This window comes from Macaca nemestrina, chromosome 6 (genome assembly GCF_043159975.1).
Source record: "Macaca nemestrina isolate mMacNem1 chromosome 6, mMacNem.hap1, whole genome shotgun sequence".
Lineage (NCBI taxonomy): Eukaryota > Metazoa > Chordata > Mammalia > Primates > Cercopithecidae > Macaca > Macaca nemestrina.
Window position 1 is genome coordinate 144,505,760 of NC_092130.1, and position 20,768 is coordinate 144,526,527.

General features: G+C 40.1%; 1 protein-coding gene across 1 annotated transcript in view; it reads right to left on the bottom strand.

Annotated features, from left to right (window-relative positions):
• The window catches only part of LOC105473081 (solute carrier family 1 member 3), an 84,046-nt gene extending 66,676 nt beyond the window's left edge, over nucleotides 1–17,370 (bottom strand). The window contains exons 1-2 of the mRNA XM_011726706.2: nucleotides 17,217–17,370; nucleotides 15,307–15,582 (exon numbers count right to left, since the gene is read on the bottom strand). Of these exons, the coding sequence (XP_011725008.1) occupies nucleotides 15,307–15,487 (181 nt within the window). The 5' untranslated portion in view covers nucleotides 15,488–15,582; nucleotides 17,217–17,370. The remainder of the gene's footprint in view (nucleotides 1–15,306; nucleotides 15,583–17,216) is intronic.
• Nucleotides 17,371–20,768: the final 3,398 nt, after the last annotated feature.

Sequence of the window (20,768 nt, forward strand, 5' to 3'; positions counted from 1 at the left end):
TCTAAACTAAGACACAATGTGCACATTGGAGCCTCAGAAAGAAGATATCATAGGTTTACTCTTTACAGCCAAACACATACAATAAGTTGAAAGCTAAAGACCAACTTTAAGAATTTGGTCTACATTTAATCTGATAAAACTATTGAAAATATTAAGATACCAGAAAATATTTAAGAATAAAAGAATGAGGCATAATTTGAAGTAAAATTTAGACCAAATCACACTACTTAATTTTTGGTAAATGTTGGAGTTTGAAATAGTAAAATTTTGCTAAATTATCTCCTCTATCTGCAAACTTTGTCATGAACAAGTTGGCAGACCAAAGTCTTCTAAGAGATATCACTCACTATTCAAAATCTTCCAGAAAGCAAGGTAGTGCTCCAAAGGAGCTCAAATGTCAAAAGGAAATCTCAAAGCAATAGAGGCAATGATCTTGACAGAAAGACCTCGCATTCTGAGGACAACCACGAGAAAACTAAGTGCCTGACCAAGATGAGCCAGCCAGCTCTTTCAGCATTAGTGCTACAGGAAGGCCAGGAGACATTCATACCCATTGCCCAGAAAAACCTCAGCCTGATACCTAGCCAGAAAGGAGACCATGATGTCCACTTTAGTGGCTCAAGGAAAATCAGAGTGTTGATAGTACACCACTCACTGGTTTTACGTGACAAACATGCTGCTATTTCAGTTAGGATCTTTCCATTTAGGTAGCAAAACCAAAACCAAACTAGCACTAATTTGTCTCAAGGCTACAAGAATTTGATGTATAATTGTAATATAATCACAGGAGTGCCATCCCATCACCTCTGCTATATTCTGTTGGTTAGAAGTCACAAGTCCCACCCACACTTAACAAGTGAGCTACACATGGCAGTTAGAGGTCAACCTAACATGCAAAAGTCTCTGGGCGTCCTTACCAGGCTGCTTCTGTCTTCATGGAGAAGATGTCCTACAAATGTTTAAGGAATGAATGATGTCGAGATTCTAGTCCTAGCCCTTAACTCCCTGTGTGACCCTGGATAACTCTATTGCCTTCTATGCGTCAATTTTTTTTTATAATTTGTAATTTGTAAATGAAGAAGCCTCCAAATTTACAAGTCACCCTCCTTATTGGCTGGACTACTGCAGTAGTCTTCCAACTGGTTTCTCTGCCTCTGCTTCACCTCTCTCCAGCCTATTCCCGAAAGAACACTGAGACCTAGGTCAGCTTCTCACTCCCCTACTCCCTCCACTGACTCCTCCTCTCATGCAGTCTAAGCCCAAGGCCATGCAATCAGTGGCTGCTCCTGGCAAGCCCCGCTAGATCCACCTAGCTCAGAACCCATCTCCTACTCTGCTCGCTCTCACCTGTTTCTACACTTGCCTCCTAGTCATTTCTCCATCATCTTAGACATGATCCCCTTTTATCTTCCTTGCACTGGCTCTTCCTTCTGCCTAAAACATAATTCCCACACATTCACAACATTTACTTCCTTTAAGATTTAGTTCGGCCAGGTGCGGTGGCTCATGCCTGTAACTTCATCACTTTGGGAGGCCGAGGCGGGTGGATCACCTGTGGTCAGGAGTTGGAGACCAGCCTGGCCAAGATGGTGAAATCCCGTCTCTACTAAAAACACAAAAATTTGCCAGGCATGGTGGTGCACGCCTGTTGTCCCAGCTACTCAGGAGGCTGAGGCAGGAGAATTGCTTGAACCTGGGAGGTGGAGGTTGCAGTGAGCAGAGACCGCACCACTGCACTCCAGCCTAGGTGACAGACAGAGAGCCTGCCAAAAAAAAAAAAAAAAAAAAAAAGACCTAGCTTAAATGTCACTTTCTGAACGAGGTCTACCCTGAATTTTCTTATCCCTTAGCTGGCTTTATTTGTCTTAATAGTTCCTATCACCTTCCAAAATACAATATAATTTTCTGTTTATTATGCTTGTTTATTATTTTCTCTACCTGCTAAATATAAGCTCCACAAAGTTAGAATTTTTTTTTGTTTTTTTTGGACAGTTTTGTTCACTGACCTATATCAAGCCCCTCAAACAGTTTCTGGCACACAGTAGGTGCTTAATATATTGCTGAACAAATGAACACACATGACTTATTTTCTTTCAGATAAGCAGGATCCACCAGTGCCTGGGCCCCACCTGGTGTTGAGCACACTTTCTGAATGCAGGAATCTCTCTGTCCTGTGCTCCCCAGTAAATCCGATTCCCTACTGCACTCCCTGAGCATAGTAGCCTACCCTAAGGAATGTCCCCTCTGTACAAAACCATGTGATTTCGCTCTCATGGTCTGTGGGACTGGATCTTGACTGAATTATGATTTCTCGTAGGCTTAGCTTTCTAAATTCACAAATGAGGAGTGATAGCTATGGATCCCGAATTTGCTCCTAAGGTAGGTTTTTTTTGAGTAGAAGGGAGAGCAAGTGTGATGCTGTAGAAAGACAGTTCTGGGCCTGATCCTGTCAGTAACTTAGGGTAGGAGATGCTTTATCTAAATGATTTAATCTTCACATCAAACCTGTAGGATTTAATATCAGTATCCCATTAATGAAAAGATTGAGGCCTAGAAAGAATAAGTCACTTGCCCAAGGTCACATTGCAGTAAGTGATATGACAGGATGGGATTGCAAACTTAGGTCTGCCTGTTTCCATATCTTCAAATCACACAATCTCTTCAGGCCTCTTTTTTCTTTTTTAAAATAATCTGCAAAATGAGAGAGACCAATTGGAATGGGTGGTGTCTAAGACCCTCCTGAACTTTAAGTTTTGAGTTTAAAAGAACCATGTTCATCAAAAACATTATAAATCTTAGCCACTTTATACTAATTCAACTTGTTTCTGTTAATGAATTCTAAACTCCTTGATAATACATATGAGAGCATTTAATGAGTCAGAAATGTTTTGGCAATTTAGCCATTACAACTATTATGGCAGGCATGCAATAATGATTTGAGAAATCAAATAAAAATTTCTATTTCAGGAATTGGCCCACTTTGGAGAAATCACAAGCCTGTCTCACGCCAGTTTGATGAAGCTGTTGGACATAAATTTCCACTTGCTTCTTTTCATTATTTTTAGAGATAGGGTCTTACTCTGTTGCCCAGGCTGGTCTTGAACTCCTGGCCTCAAGTGATCCTCCCGCCTCAGCCTTCTGAGTAGCAAGGACTACAGGTGCGCACCACAACACCTGGCTAATTTTAGAAATTTTTTTAGAGACAGAGTCTCACTATGTTGCCCAGGCTGGTCTCAAACTCCTGGTCTCAAGGGATCCTCCTGCCTTAACCCCCTGAGTAGCTGGTATTACAGGAGTGAGCCACTGCGCCAGGCTGCATTACTTATTTTTACAAAGAAGACAAAGCCATAATGGTGAATCTACCTGGGTAAGAGTTCTGCTGGTCCCTGGTCTTTTGTTTCTGTCAAACTTCCAGGCATTTCCTGGTGAGAAGCTACTGGGTGTTGGAGGCAACCTCTCAACCCTCCCCCACTCCTCTGTTCCCACATCCTTGGGAGATTTGGGCCTTGGCCTGGCTCATTCTTTTGTCCTTTGGTATTTCCTGTTGCTGAAGGTGGGAAATACCTGCCCCAGCCTTGTTCCACAAGGGGTGCCCAGATGAGCGAGCCCTGGGTGACTGATGACTAAGTAGAGTGGAGACACAGACTTATGTGCACGCGGTGTGTGACTCTTAGAGACAACTGCATCAGAAGAATCTTGGAGTTCTAAGAAAGGCCTGGTGCTTTCTTCCAAAAACTGCACTGAAAAAGGCTATGTGAAGTGATAATTTAATTTACAAATAATCCTACAGGTATTCTAAATGTCCAATCGGTTGTTATTTTAAAAAATATTCTATTCCAGAATTAGCAATTAAAAGCAGGACTTGTTGCCTTCCTTTCTGGAAAAAAAATATTATTATGAGTGAGTAGAAACTGGAAATGAAATATGTTTAAAATTTCCCACGTTCCCCTGGTGCCTTTGTGTGTTACATGGTGGTGCACAGCAAGGGTGTTCCCATTTCCATCTATTCCCTCTTCTGTTCTTTCAGAGCCTCTATTCTAGTAACTGATACGTCTCTGTGCAGTATGAAGAGTAAAGTTGACTCCTGTTTCCTGATTTTATGTTCTGCTGTAGAGCCCAGCCGAGACCCATTTGTGCTCAGACTGTCAGCACCAGTATTCTAGGGAATTATTAATGGACACATTGCATCCCTTAAGACTGCACCTAAAAGAGCCAGGGCTGGCCTGGGAGCAGGGTGATCCTAGCTTCTATAGTCTTATTTCTGGCAATCTCTTTTCTTTTCTTTTCTTTTCTTTTTCTTTTTTTTTTTTGAGACAGAGTCTTGCTCTGTCGCCCAGGCTGGAGTGCAGTGCCGCGATCTTGGCTCACTGCAAGCTCCGACTCCCGGGTTCACGCCATTCTCCTGCCTCAGCCTCCCGAGTAGCTGGGACTACAGGCGTCCGCCACCTCGCCCGGCTAGTTTTTTGTATTTTTTAGTAGAGATGGGGTTTCACCGGGTTAGCCAGGATGATCTCGATCTCCTGACCTCGTGATCTGCCCCTCTCGGCCTCCCAAAGTGCTGGGATTACAGGCTTGAGCCACCGCGCCCGGCCAAATGGCAATCTCTTTTCTAAGTGCCCTTGACACATTGCTCAATGTTTCACTTTCTAAACTTGTGTTAAATCGGTGGTAGGAGGCGAGGGCTTAGAGGGAGCGATAAAAACTGAAACCCTCGTCCATCTTTTTCACAGTTTATTGTGAAGATTATAGATGGTAAGAGACGTGAAAGTGCTTCAAAAGTTGAACGTAACATACAAATTAAAGCTTTGGGTGTTGTGTCTGGATTAAATTTGGGCTTTAGAAGAAGGGAGATACCTGCATCTACTCAATTCAATCCTGAAATTACAGTTTTCCAACGCGCTGATTTCCTTAGTTTCCTCCATTTGTCTGCGTAACCCACACAAACTGCAAAGTCCACTCATGCTTACCTTTGGCAGAGGCAATACAGTACCGAGGCTAACTTTTTTTAAATCCCACAATTTGGGAGAGCAAATGATCACAAATTCTATGGGGTACAAATTAGCAATACTTATCAACATTACAAATGAGTATACCTTTAGACCCAGCAATTTCACTTCTAGGTATATCCACAGATACATGGGTGAAAGATCATTCCTTGCACTGTTTTTAAATAAAAATGTCTAAAGACTGGAAACAACCGAAGCGTCCATCAATTGCTAATTGCTTAAATAAGTTATAGTATACCCATACGATGTAGCCCCAAGAATGAGGGGCCTTTCTATGTGCTAAGGAATAATATCCAAGGTATATTGTAAAGTGAAAAAAGCAAGGTGAAAAGTGGGTTATGTATACCATGCTATTATTTGTAAACAAAGAGTTAAAAAAGGAATAAATACATATTTATTTTTATAGTCATAACATTTCTCCAAGGGCATATGAGAAATGAATAACAAGATAAACGGGAACCCTGGGGGACAGGGGACAGTATGGTACTTTCTTTTTACAAGCTTTTGTACTTTTTTATTTTGGACTATGTAAATTTATTTACTACATAAGTAAAATAAAATAGGCCAAAAAAAAAAAAAAAAAAAAAAAAAAGGCCCACAACTGTTTCTCCCTCTTTCTTTTTTAATCTTACTGGATTCTTTTCTGCAATATTTCTGCTGGATGCCTGCATCTTTCTAAAATGTCGCTTTGAGTCTGGGTTGATTTCTCCTCAATCCTGCTTTAATTTGCTTTAATGAAGAATTTACTTAGTTTAGGCCATGGAGAGGAAAGTCACTCACTGTGCTCAGATTTATAGTGAGTAGATCACTTTCTGACCAAACCGCTTTCTTTTTTTTTGGAGACAAGGAAGCGAATCTGAAAAAACTTTGAACTCAATCATTATAGGCTCATGTGCTGCTTCAACCAATTAGTAGCCCTTGAAGTTGCAAGAATGAGAAAACTGAAACAGCTCTGCAAAGATGACAAGCTTCTCGTCATCCATCATCTCGTGGAAAGCATTGCAATGTCAGAACTTACAAAGCCGTGAAAAGTCTGCTGAATCTCAGGTTTGCTTATGAACGACTTCATTTGCCCTAAGACAGTAAATCTAAGAAAACAAAAATAAATAAATAAATAAATAAATAAATAAATAAATAAAAGCATGACTACTTTTTTCACAAGAAGTTTCTTGGTAGACTAATAATTTCCTTCTTGATGTTTCTCTTCACATTCATCAAGTAGCTGAAGACACCAGCAAGCTTCTAGACAAGCACAAGAAACCCGGGCTTTTGTTTCATTTGCTTGAAAGATGAAATTTCAAGTAATGCAATGGGTATAAAAGAAGGCACCATCTTTGCAGGGTGTATTTTTCTCCCTACTCTCATTAGGGATAAATGAGCCTCATACAAGGTTCTGAATAAGAAACCTCTCACTAACAGCCTGCTGTCTTCTCTCTGTGAAGCAGCAGCAGTTTGTAGCCTGGAATCATCGTTGGAGAACTGGAGAAGCCTGAGGACAAGAAGAATGGAGTTGCCCTCTCTGGAGACAGAAACCCCGTCTTGAAATTCAAAACTTGGTTGTGCCTTTCAATTCGCTGCTCCTAAATCTACCCTCCAATCATTGATAAGTTATACAAAGGGAAAAAGGGAGCGCCCTCCCTTAATTCATCCAGGGTATATCTTCCTTTATCTAAACCTTTTTGGGCCTTTTATCTTTCTCTTTTTGGTTTCAAACTCTCTTGAGCCTATCTCTTGATAGGGCATAGTGATGTGAATATTCTTGGCCTAGGGAATAAGCTCTAGGCAATCTTGATAGCACTGAAGCTTGACACAAAACTCATCTTTTTTTTTCTAGATGCAGTCTCTATCTGTTACCTAGGCTGGAGTGCAGTGGCGTGATCTTGGCTCACTGCAACCTCCACCTTCCGGGTTCAAGCAATTCTCTGCCTCAGCCTCCCGAGTAGCTGGGATTACAGGTATCCGCCACCATGCCTGGCTAATTTTTGCATTTTTAGTAGAGACTGGGTTTCACCATCTTGGCCAGGCTGGTCTTGAACTCCTGACCTCATGATCCACCCACCTCGGCCTCCCAAAGTGCTGGGATTACAGGCGTGAGCCACTGCACGCAGCCAAAATTCATCATTTTTATATTCAGTGAGTACAGTTGCTAAACTTGTGCACTGAAGCGCTCTGTGTGTTTTCTCAGCTCCCAGCAATGATGCAGCTCACCTAGCTGCCAGCAAATACTTGATGAATGATAGTATCCTAGTGTTCCATAAATATCAAGTACCTGGAACGTACAGCTTGCAAAAGACAGTGCTTAAACTCTGGTTGCCTCCTCTAAACAAGTTAGGCTCTTCACAATCTTATTTATTCCATAGCGAAAACAAAAGCCTATGGTTTTCTTCCCCTAATTCATGAGAGACGGGCAGAGACTGAAGGACAGAAGGACCTCCTGCAAAGTGTGCCCTCACTGTGTTCTCAAACACTGGCTAGGAAACACTGATTATCAGACCCAGAGCCAGGGGCCCTCAAGAGGTCAAAGGGAGAGAAGGGGGCTATTTGTTAGACTGGAGAGACCAGCCAGAATGGGTTATCCAGGAAAAAGATTCTAGCAAGGTACAGTGTCATGCCCTGGAAAGAAAACAAAACAAAAGAAAACAAAATAAAGCAAAACATCTCTGCTTATTATTCCATATATTCAGATACTTTAGAGGAAGATAAACTAGACTTAAAAAGATAGGATTTTGGAGTTGGAAGCAGACATTAGTCCAAACTTACTTTGCTGATGAGAAAATGACACCCAGAGATTTGTCTTACATCATAAATCAAGTTAGTTGATGGTAGAGTCGGGCCTGTACCCAGGACCTTTAGGCTCTCAATGCTTTCTTAGCTGCATCCCAGACATTTGCAGCTACAAATCAGAAGGAGGGTGGCCTGGCTGTAGCTTACATGCTACAGAGAGTGCAACAGAAAGTGCTTTGTAAACTGTAACACCACAAAAATGAAAGGTATTATTACTGCAGGTTAATTGTTCTGAACACACTTGCTTATTTGATGACCTACTTGAAAGAGAAATTTGAAATTATTTGCTCTGTTTCCTCAATATCTGAATTGACAAGAAGAAAAAGAGCAAAATAGAATCCAGAGATATGCTTAGAACAACATTAAGTTTTCTACCCACTGCTTCAAAACCACCTTTCCCAACTCTCTTGGAAACCAGCCACAGTTTTCTCAGGGTTCCAGCCAGCCCCCACTCTGATCAGAGTGGCAGTTAATGGGCAGTAGGCACCAAAGGGGTGGAGGAAAGAAGAAACCAGGGAGGTGGTGAACACTCAGATTGGCCCCGAGGCGTATGAACAAAAAATTCACTATTGAGTGTACTACAATACTTATTAAAACATTTCTTAGCACCTCTCCGTTTTCCCGAGAGAGGCGTCTGCTCTCAGGCGCCCCCTCCACTGAGGAGTGTACTGTGATAACGGCTGCCTGGGGATTACTTTCTGGTTCTGCTCAGGAGGCCAGATTGGTAAGGGACAGATAATGATGGTATCACTTACCCTGAGGCTTTCATTTCTGCATCTAAAAGCCCTTTACAACTATTAAGGCTCTTCCTACAACTCTCTTGGCTCTCTTCTCTAGCTAAGGAAATGGAAGCCACTTCTAAACCCAAACCAGGTGAGTATCTTCTCCCATCTCTGCCCCACAGCCTCCCCAAATGCCAGGGTCTTATAGCTCTCTGGAAGATCAGCATCATCAAATCAGTGCATATGACAGCTCAAAGCCGTATCAGAGATGTAAATAAAAGACGTAGGGTTTACAATGTCTATGAACACTTTACTGGCAAGCACTTAGGTAAATCATTTAAGGTGACATGGCTTGTACAGAGCAGAACTGAGATATAAATCTTGGCGACAGTTTTTATAATTATTCTATTTTATACACGAAGAAACAGAGGCTCAGTTCCAGAACTGGACATAAACCTCGGCTGTCTGACTCCAGAGCACATGGCTCTGATCTCCACTATACCTTACTGGGCTATACCCTCACAGTAGGAGGCAGCTCCTGCAGTGCTTTTGGAGAAGGCGGGAGAGGGCTAGGATGCATGTGCTGTGGGCAGCACATGTGTCATCACTAGCCCTGACAATTTTTCTGTATTTTTTCTTCCCAGGGGAGAAGATAAAGCACAGATAAATCAGACCCTAGTTCTTATACCCTATCCCAGTGTGGCTTCTCCAGAGCAAAACTCTGCAAATCCTCAGCTTCCTCCTCCTTGCCTCCCAGTCTCTGCTTAGTGAAAGCACAGCTGAGCTCTGGTAACACCAGGGGACTCAGGATCCCCCTCCCCCCAGCTTCCTGAAGCTCCTCTCTCCCTGCTCATTTCCAGGAAGTGTTGAAGAAACCGTAAGTCTGAACCCAGATATCTGTCCATCGTTCTTTGGATTGCTGTTGTTCAATCAGTGTGGAAATGCCCCGCTATCAGGGGTTCAGGAAGTTGAGAGGTGTGCGTGCCCAACTGTGCCTGCTTCACGAACTCAAGCAGTTGACTGGTGTGGTCCCACTACCTGTCAGTTCAGTTCAGCAGCCGATAGCAAACCATATGATTAACCTGCTTGGCTGACCTAACGGACTTGGCCAGTTACATCCGGAAATCACTATAGCATTTCTGAAAGATTAGTGCTTTTAAGCATGAAGGAGAGGGCCCTAGAGTTATGGAAACTGTTCTGAGAATAGACTCACTTACAGAGTAGACTCACTTTTGCAGTAGGATAGCCCAATTCACTGATCCTTATTCACTTGAAATCCAAAGACAGACTGTCTTCGTTCAATTTGGAGATTGTAGGAATACCTTGTAAATCTTGATTTGCAACAAGCTTCTTCCATTGTATATCCACCTCAGTGGCATCCCGCCCCACAAACTCAACAGGTCCAAACTGAACTTATCCTCGTGCACTCCCAAGGCCCCAATCTTTCTCCTGTATCCTACCTTCAACAGTGGCGCCATCAGCCACTCTGCCACCTAAGCCAGAAATCGTGCCATCGGTCTGCAGTCCACCTTCTCTCATTGAATCAATCGCCAAGTCTCACCAGTGGTCTTTCAGTTCAACCTCTCTTTTTCATCTCTTCCGTTGCTACCTCAGGCAGACCCTCAGCGAATTGCTGGAGTAAAGCCAGAATGGGTGTTCTAGCACCCAGAACAGTGTGGTGAATGAGCACCTGGAGCCAGAATGGAGGATTTGAATCCCACTCAGTATTCATCAGCTGTGTGATAAGGATTTGGGCTTCAGTTTTTTCATCTGTACAATGAGAGTAATAAAATTACCTCCCTCTCTGGGTTGTTGTGAGAATTAAATAAAGTTAACATACTTAAATACAACTGTGCTTTCCATACATTGTGAGTGTTAGCTATTATCGTTATTATTATTATTTTCTTTTTTGGAGACAGGGTCTCACTCTGTCATCCAGCCTGGAGTGCAATGGCATGAACATGGCTCACTGCAGCCTCACTGCAGCGATAAAGAGCTTAAGCAATCCTCCTCCCACTTTAGCCCCCGAGTAGCTGGGACTACAGACATGTGCACCTGGATAATTTTTTTAAAAATGTTTTTGCAGAGATGAGATCTTACTATGTTGCCCAGATTGATCTTGAACTCCTGGCTCAAGTGATCCTCCCTCCTTGGCCTACCAAAGTGATGGGATTATAGGTGTGAGCCACCTTGCCCAGCCCAAAATAGTGAACATCAACAAGACTGTTTGTTTTCTTTCTTTCTTTTTTTTTTTTTAAGATGGGGTCCCACTATGTTGCCCAGGCTGGTCTCAAACTACTGGGCTCAAGAGATCCTCCCACCTTGGCCTCCCCAAGTATTGGGATTACAGGCGTGAGTCACTGCACCCAGCCTCTATTATTGTTAGCAACACATATTATAACTATAGCAAAAATATAGCTACAGGAAACTGAGGCTCAGAGATGCCTCCTTTTGGATCACCCAGCTATTAAATAATAAAGCTGGCACATGGATCCAGATCTACCTTCATCAGAAGCCACACTCTTTTTTTTTTTCTTCAGATGGCACATCTAGGACTCCTAATGTGGTTATTAAAAGGAAATGGAACCTCTAAAGTCCCAACACAGAAAAATGCCATATTATGTAGAACAGTATGCATAATATGATCTCATTAAAATTTTTTTTTACAGCTAATTAGAAACTTCTCTATTATCACCTCTGATCCTTGGATATTCCTTTCTCATCTTCTTTTTCATCCATGTCTCCTATGAAATTACCCTGAGAACAGGGGATCCCCATAGCATAGCACAGGGCAAGATACATAACATCTAAGATACATAACAATTTAACATATTTGTTAAATTGAATAGCATTGAATTTTTTTAAATAAATAATTTATCTTATTTACTTAGTAGATAATAGCTATCAGTAGATAATATAAAAATAAGGGGAAAAATCAAATAATACAAAAACTTACTCAAAGGAAAGTAGTATTCCTTCCACCCCATTCTCTAGACACCTAGCTCCTATCCCAACAGGCAGCCATGCTGACCAGTTTCTTGTATATCCGTCTAGAGATATTACAGAATTGCACTGAATTTTAGTGCAATTTAAATTCATAGCCAGAATATTAGAGAACAGAGGGAAATGCTTTATAAAAATTTAGCCAGGATGATTTCTTTCCTGAGAAGTCACCAATTTCTTTCAAATCCATATAAAGGAGAACTCAAATGTAAACTCTGTGAGAGTGTGTGTGTGTGTGTGTGTGTCTCTGTGTGTGTGTGTGTGTGAAGACCAATATCAGAGAAAGGAGAACTCAAATGTAAACTGCGCAAGGAGAACATCAGAAAAAGGATAACTCAAATGTAAACTCTGTGTGTGTGTGTGTGTGCGCGCGCGTGCGCAAGCACCAAGACCAACATCAGAGAAAGCTGCTAGTTTACTGTGTTTGTGAATGCCTTCAGGTAAAACCACCACTCAATTCTGTGCATTCCTATTTATAAATATCTCCCCACCTTGCAGCTGATCTTATGACCCATTTCTTTCTATTGTTTGGCCTGAGATCTCACTTTTATTGTGTAATTCATTCCCTAGCCATGGAAAGAGTCAGTGTTCTGTGACTTGAACATGACAAAGGACTTTTCCTTTCTTTCAGCGAGATGTCTGAGGTCGCTCTAACACAACTTACCATAGTCTGAAGGGAGAAACTGCTTTCTGGAGGAAGAAAGACAATAACCACTCTTCCCAGTGTGGTTTTTGTCAGACAGATGTCCACAACAGCCCTGGCAGACCATTACCTAATGCTTTCATGATGGGCCCTCTAAGGGATGTGGAACTTGGCACTGTGTTCTCTCAGATTGCTAACCGCTCTTGTTACACGAGCTTTTGTCATGGCATGGCATATTCAGACTTTGACGTTGCTTAGAAATGACAGTAGAAATTACATAAAATTGTACAAATGGTTCTATGCTTATGCTTGCAGATGAATTGATATCAAAATATTTATAATTTTCTACTTTATTTTGAATATATGGATTCACATGTCTTTATCATAATATTTTTCTAGTTTCCACTTCCACACATTAAATCATATACATTTTATTTCAAAAAGGCAGAAAAAAACAGACTGAACCAAAGATTCAACCCAGTACACAGGTTTTCCCAATGATTTTTTTTTTCACTAAAAGCAATAAAAACCTAGGAATTTGAAAACTAGGTAATAAATATAGCTCTTCTCATCTCATCTTTGGGGAAAATAATTATCTCCATCCTTGCTAGCATATTTCTTGTTTTTTCTTATGCTACTGCAAATAAATTAAGAGTTGGTGTACAGACACATTCTTTTCCTATCTCTTAAGACTGGTAGACATGGAACCCAGTGACAAGCTAAATGGAGCCTTTATATCCACTGAGCCCTCAGTGGAAGACACACTAACAGATAACTGAAGGGTTCTTCCTTCTCTCCTAAATCTGTTTGCTCCTAAGTTGTCTATTTGCTATTCCAAGTCTTTGATGTAGACTCAGTGGTCTCTTGGACTGTCAATGAGCTCTTTTTATGTGTTTCTTTGTTAGTGCCTTCTTCTTGCTGCTTCTGCCTCCTCAGTTTCCATTAGTAAAGCCAACCATGAGGGCACCCGGCCAACTTATCTACCCTAGCTCAGCCAACTCTTATTGCAGTTCTCACAAATCTTAGGAAAGCCCTCATTGGGTAAGGAATGATCCCAGAACTCCTAGAGAAAAACAGACTTTTAAATACTGGCATTATCTTCCTTTTATTAGAGATGTTATTGCTTTGTACTAGTCACTTAGGAACTTCCTTCTCCATCAATCTGTCTTCCATGTTCAAGTTTTATGACTTTCCATTCCTCTGTTCTTGAATGAAACATTTCTGTCTTAGGAATTCAACTCTTCTGGTGTTTACAACACCATTTTGAATGGTGTTTCTCCATCTTTTTCAAATATACTCCAGTATAACTGAGCTCTATTTATTATATGTACAGGATCATGAATTATAAATGAATATTTGTTAAATGAATGAGAAGGATGTGGCTTAACGGTCTATAGGAGAACTGTAAGTTTTATGTTGAGTTTAACTGGGTAAATCATACAGTTAAATGACAATGCTATGTGAATGCATCTAGCATTGCTAGCTAACTGGCCTTCATCAACTTATGAGGGTATTTCTCTTCCTGACATCTCTTAGAAGATGTCAACTAGCATTAGAGCAGAGGAAGAATAGAGTGGTTAAGAGAATGGCCTCTGACACTAGACTGAATTTGACTTCCAGCTCCAGAGTTTGCTAGTGTTGTGACTTTGGGCAAATTGCTTGATGTCTCCACAGTCAGTTTCATCTACAAAATGAGGAAGATCATAGTAATCATACCTTCCCACTCGCTTCATAGGCTTGTTTGAGGATTAAGTGAGCCGATATAAACAAAACTCCTACAGAGTAGCTGGAATAGTACTATACAAATGTTTGCAATTATTACTATGCAGCTATTTCTTGGCTTGGCAATGACTTTGATTCAGAGTGAAAACTGAGGCAAGCAGACTGCATTCTGCATTGACTTCCAGGACGATGATGTGGGACTGAAATACTTCATCCAGGAAAATGTTCAAGCCTGGAAACCTACTGTGGAAAGCCATTACTTCTCTGGGTCAGTTAGGCTATGTTCTCTTTGAATATCTCTAAAATTAATTGAACCATCATTTATCACCAGTGATTACTAATGGAAGAGAATCATGTTAAAATGGGAGGTATCTGAAGTCTTCTGACACACTCTCCTGCTATATTTCATTTGTCTACAATTTAAGAATTCAATTTCCTTGAAAAATGTTATAATTATATTTACACACTACAGAATTTTCTTAATCTTTATTAAATCATTACCTCTTTAAAGTTGATGGAAATCTTGGCAAACTCCAAAGTAGAGATTAAAACTGTACTGAATGCTCTTTTTTGGTGGCAACTTGGCAGGTTAAGTTAGAGCATTTTTACAACCTGCCTTTGGCTTGTATGTTTGTCAACCTAAGGATTTCTGTATTGGTTTGGTCAAAAATTCCAAATAAGTAGGTTTTTTCAGCTATATTTTAAAGTAGGACCAATGCCACCCATAAGTAATAAACGATAACTTTTAAGATCAATAAACAAAACAGTAATATTTTATTAGTACAGATTGCTGTCAACCCTGCTAAATTAGTAAGAGATGGAAATGACTCAAAAAAAGGTATAGCTGGTTATGGCAGGCTCTGCAAAGCAATGAATGAAAGAGATCTGTGTTAACATTTTCCCCAATCTACCTTTCCCAGTTGCTGGGTGACAGAGTGCAAACATATAAAGGATTCGGCCTCTGTGTCTAAGTCTTGATACTTAGCTTCAAGTCAGCATCAGTTAGAATATAATTATATTTGGAACCAACATCTCATTTTAGGTGTACTAATTGTATAAATTAGTTTTAAGTGGAACTGACATTGTATATAATTACATTTTGGCCAGATCTAGCATGCTTGCTTTGTCATGCCTAATGATGAAATTATCGCTTCTTTATCCTTATATGAAATAGGAAAATATTGTATTTATTTTTTTCTCACACAATTGATTTGCATAATGCTTAATGATGCCTAATGATGTGTTTATGATATATTCTTCCAAACATGCCCAGACAGTCATTTTTGTGGAGAAAAATCATCAAGTTCAGAGGAAAGCCTAGGCTATCATTTTGATACAACTAGTTCATCTGATAATATTCCCGGGGCAGCCAGATGCCCCAGAGAAACAAGATACAGGTTTGTTTGTTTTTAATCAAATGACTCACCCACAATGACAGCGGTGACAGTGAGTAGCACAAAAGCATTCCGAAACAGGTAACTTTTAACATCCTCCTTTGTAATGTTCTGCACTTTCTTCTTGGCCAAAAGTGTGCGTTTACGGACTCCCTGCTGGAATCTCTCCATCCTGCCCCCCATCTTGGGCTCTTCTCCATTGCTTTTAGTCATATTTTACTTTTCTAGGAGTGTCTCTTCTTTGCACTTCAGTGTCTGGGAATCACCCACAGAAAGCCAAACCTCCTCTTTGGTATTAGAAAACACAGCTAGAATGGGAGAAAAAGAGACATGAGTTATAGCCTCCAGGGGTGAGAAATCAGTGCTGCTCTACACCAGGCAAGCTCTTGGCAAATTGCATAATCTCAGCAGGAATCAAGGACTGGAGAGTCACAATACCAGACTTCAAGGCTGCAGTGTGCATATTTTAGTGGACCACGTGTGGGAAATGTGCATAAATTCGGAATATATATGCAGAACTTATGTTCTATTTTCTTTTTAAAAATCCATCCTTCCCTCTCCAATGAGGCTATGAAAGGGTTCTTCAGAGCTGGATCTGACTGAGAACCCCTATCCCCTATCCCCCGCAGAACCCAGCCCATGCCTTGCACAACGTACACACTCAATAAATGTCCAATTGAACTGAATGCACAGAAAGTACTCAATCATTACTTGACAAATTATGCTGTATACATGATTGAAGGCACAACCAGGTCAATAAAAATAATTAAGATATTGATAGGTGGAAGTTTCTCTATTATATGTAGTGAAGTAACCAGCTATTTTCTTCATTAAAAAATAATAATATCTACTAGTAAATATGGTCATAAAAAGAACACAAGTGCCCACAGTACACGGGAAATACATGTGACTATTTTACAGGGTAATTTTTTCATTTTTTTTCCATGAAATAAGCAAAGTGCTCTGGGCACATCTATAAATCATCTGAAATCACAATTCAGCTTCTTTTTTTTTTTTAATCACAAGTAGACGTATGAAGTAGCGTTTTTCTTTGTGACACACATGCTGGAGTCTTCCAAGGAAACCATCGCTGACTTTTTAGCATTTTAAGATTTAGGATTTCTAGAACAGATGAGGAGATGAAACCAATTTTCATTCCAAACATTACAGCGTGTGGTTTCTGGTTTCTTTAAACCACTCACGCTATTTAACTACATTTCAGAAAATCTCTTTCCTGGTGGAAATCAGCTGTTCTGAAAAATCAAGGGATTCCTCCTGGTGCTTTACAGGAGTTCTAATCCATAGCCCTTCCCATAATCAATCCGAGTGAAAACCAGCCGTACCCTGGTTGTGTGTCGCTGCCAACGCAAGCAGCCAGCGTGTGCGCCTGTGGGGGAGGTAACTGGAAACCAAAGGACTCCTCGCAAATGACTCCTCGCAAGCTTTTAGCAAATCCCAGTGCAGGAAGAAAAAAAAGACTTAACAGTTTGCCTTTTAAATATAATTGCAAGTTGGGGTCAGTGATATTAAGACTTATAATTTGTTTAAGACGTCACACCGGATTAAATGCTTAGTGAGAAATGAAGACTGGGAAGTAGGAGAGACCAGACTTTTTTTTTTTTTTTTTTTTTTTTTTTTAACTAATAGCTCTGATTTCTCTTACCAGTCACTTTTAAGCAGATCCGCTCAACTTTGATCCTTTTCTAGATCTCGCGCCACAGTCTGCCCCCAATCCACCCCGAACGACTCAACTCCAAATTAGCAGAGGACCCGGCATAAATAGACACCACACTCTCACGACGTGAGATGACTAACATGGACTTTATCTACCAAAATGGCTAGCCTTGATTCAGGCTACTCCTCTGCTTGGAAGGCAAAATAGATCGGCAGAGAAGTGAAAGGAGAAATTAAACCCAGCAGGAACACAGAATGTGACACTTACCTTTTCTGATTTTGTAAGGGTTGAAAGATAGCAAGCAGTGACGAGGTGAATTCCCCAGCAGGTACAACAGAGCAACAATCCGCAGCGCGCGTAAGCAGGCAGGCTAGCCCTGACAGTGTGCATGTGCTCTGAGACTGCAAGTTACTATCAGGGCAACTTAAGAAAAGGGGAGGAGTCTGTACCCGGGAAAGGAGGAGCGGGGAATGGAAACCGCACAGGGGAGGAGGGGGAAACCGCGAGGTTTCTGGAATATTGATTAATCTTGGCACACCAGAAGCAGGCTTGCTGGCTTTGTTTTGCTCCTCAGACCGCTTTCACGCGTTGTCAGTTCACTGTCATTAGAAATGCAAAACCGGGACTAGCAAGAATTGAAAAATAAAGCGCACACAATCGGAAAGCTGAAAGTCTTGATTAGAACGTTTCAAAGACTTTTCTAAGGCTAAATTTAATTACCTCATATTACTGCAGGTTGCCTCCCCTTCAGGAAAGACAAGGGTGTGCTCTTTAGCCTGGTTGTACAACTGTTACGAAAAAGTCCCTCTTTTTCGAATAGGGGAATTAACTGACATTTCTTGGGAAGACCCTGAATGCAGACAAGTATGGAGAAAAAAATAATGCTTACTACGATTCTCTAAACTTGTATAAAGTTAGGGACATGCCTCTATTTTAGCAGTTTAAACTTCAAAACTTCATTATAACAAACCTAATTTAGCTCAGACTGCCTGTGTTGCAGAGACGGAAAAGGTAGCAAATGTAAGGAGACTGGAATGTTTGCCAAACTAGAAAATGAAACGCATTTTAAGACCAAGAGTGCAAAGCACACTTGAGATCTGGTGATTTCAAAAGATAAGTTGCTGTTCAGATGTCTCAATTTTAAAGGATGCTAAATGTTCTCCCTGCCACACACACCATTTTTAGAGCTAAAAAATTCTCATTGCCTTGGGAATGTGACTTGCACTTTTAGTCCACTTTTCTTAAAAGAAAAATAAATTGTGAAAATAGATATTAGAAAATAAAAAAAAAGTTTTTTGAGCTGACTTATTCCCAAAACTTTAAGCTTATTTAGCAGGAAGAAAATGGTTTATTAGAAACAAAAATTTATACCAAAATCACAGCCTGAGGTTTGAATTCTTGTTCACTCAATTTAGTATTCCCCATGCAAAATATGCTCAATTATTGGTCTATTATTCAACAACAAAGTATGTCTTTTTTCCCCTCAATACAAATCTCTGGAGATCATAAAGAAATATCTCCTTTTACCTTCAACTGTATGTCCTTTTGAACAGCTACTGGTTGGAAAGCAATGGTGAATCATGTCAACACTTTAAAATTACAAATTAGCAGCAATTATAAAGCTTTCTAACATGCTATCATTTTAAGAACTTATTGAAAATACAGGCTTTTGACATTCCCAGCCCTCAGTGACCTTTCCCTTCCTCTGATCTCCTAGGTCACTGAGCATCTATACTGCATTGTTTAACACTTAATTATACCATGTTTTGTACTGCATCCTTCTTTTAAAGCTCATGTTAGGTTTTGGCTTCTCAACTAAATTATAAGTTCTTTGAGGGCAAGAACCTGTCTTATGCCTGATACAGCGTCAATATTAAGTAACTCTTTTAAGTGAATGGAATAATATTAGGATGTGAAACAAAATGCTTTTCAATCTTTTGTGTTAATATACAATTACTAGTTTTTACATTGGTGCCTCTGGCTTAGGTGCATGGAACCATTTCTCAATGCCATGACTACTTTTAAAAGCATTTATTTACTATACCAGGTCCTATTTGAGCCATGGATTTAGGATTAATTTGAACCCCCCCCAACTTTTTTTTTTTTTTTTTTGTAGAAATGACTTTGATTTGTATTGCAAGGGAACTTGAAAGAGAAATCTGATTTTAAATGGGGTTTCAAGCCCACTGGCATTTCCGTTTTTTGTTTTTATTTTTTTTTAATAGGCAAGAAAAAGGGCTGGAAAACCACACTTTGGTTAGCATAGAGATGGGAAGACCCTGGTGCCCTTTCTTTTTTACTTTTTTTTTTCCTCTCTAATCCCTAAAGCTTGGTTAAAAACCATTTCATTATTTCAGTTTGTGTAGAATTATGGGAGTCTGGTATTCTGTTGAGAAGGGAAGTAATTCACCACTGAAAGTTTTGTTGGCTGTAGTAAAACCTAATGAGAAAATGAGATGCAAAGAGTCTCAGTTCAGAGTTCATCCGAATTTTAGTCTGGAGGGAAACATTGGGAATTATTTCTTTAAGCACCACTTTCTCTTTCTGGAAAGCTATAGCAAAAATAATGCCCTGGGGGCCCCCTGGGTTTCCTCAACATGTATTTCTACCTTTTCCTCTCTACTTTACAGTTAAGTCCCTTGAGCTTTAAAACATCTTTTTTTTTTTTTTCCTTCATAGAAACACTAAATAAATGAAAGATCAAGAAATTATGAACAAGCCTCTGCATGCTGTATTTCATTCAAAGCTACTCAGGGTGGGAGACACAGAGCTGGGGGATCATATTAACGTTAGTATTATCAAATGAGAAAAACACAAACACCAGCAGCAAATGCTGTTCCTGCTGAAAAAATCTGCCAAGATCTTTCTTTGAACATTGTGTGATTAAGTATGTTATAGGTAAATTCTTTCTTTTGAGAAAAAAAATGTCAGTATAACAAGAAATAACCAAATCCAACCTGTCCTTAAAGGGAGCATTTATTGGTTTGAAGAACAAGAGATTACGGTAATAAGCATGCACTGATCTTAGCGTGGTACAGGCCAGTCGAACTTCACTATTCAATATTAGGAAATTCTGGTTAATTGGATTTTTTTGAGCAACAAAATGGATTAGAGAACCTTTTAATCTTTTTTCAATATTTTCCACGTTGATTTTTAATTTAATGACAGTTTTAAAATCAATCCTTGTTTAAATAGCTTGCATTTCAGGATCATCAGAATATCAATTCCCCTTCTAGAATTTGGAAATTGTAGAATACTAAGACAATGAACAAGACCTGACTTAACCCCAGAGTGTAACAGTGGATGTGTTAGAGGCAGTAGGTGTAGAAGAAATTGTGGTAGTTGTAGTAGTAGTAGTCTTCCATTTTGTCTTGATTTTTTTTCTTCTTAAATATGAATGTAAAAAGCATAACAATAAAAAAAACCTGTGGTGAAGTCTAGTTAGTTGAATTTTTAAATAACTGGATTTTATTTTAAAGTCATAGTCACATGAAGCTTAAAAACATCCAACTACAGAGAGGTGAACTAAAATTAACTTTATCACATTCATTTATTCGTTCAACAAACATTGAGCAACCACTGTGCTCCAAATACCAGGTTCTTTCCTCAAGGAGCTCATAAACACATCGTAATTATTAAGCAGTGGGCCAGGACAGGGCCCAACAGAAAGTTATGAGATTGCCGTGTGCTGAGGCCTATTTTCCAGTTAGTCTGTCAAAAAGACTGGTAGCAACTTGAGGGAAGCAGCCGCGCCTGGATCCACATTGTGTACACTGTTTCTAGCAGGTGCCTGCCCATAGCAGGCATAGCGTGGCATGG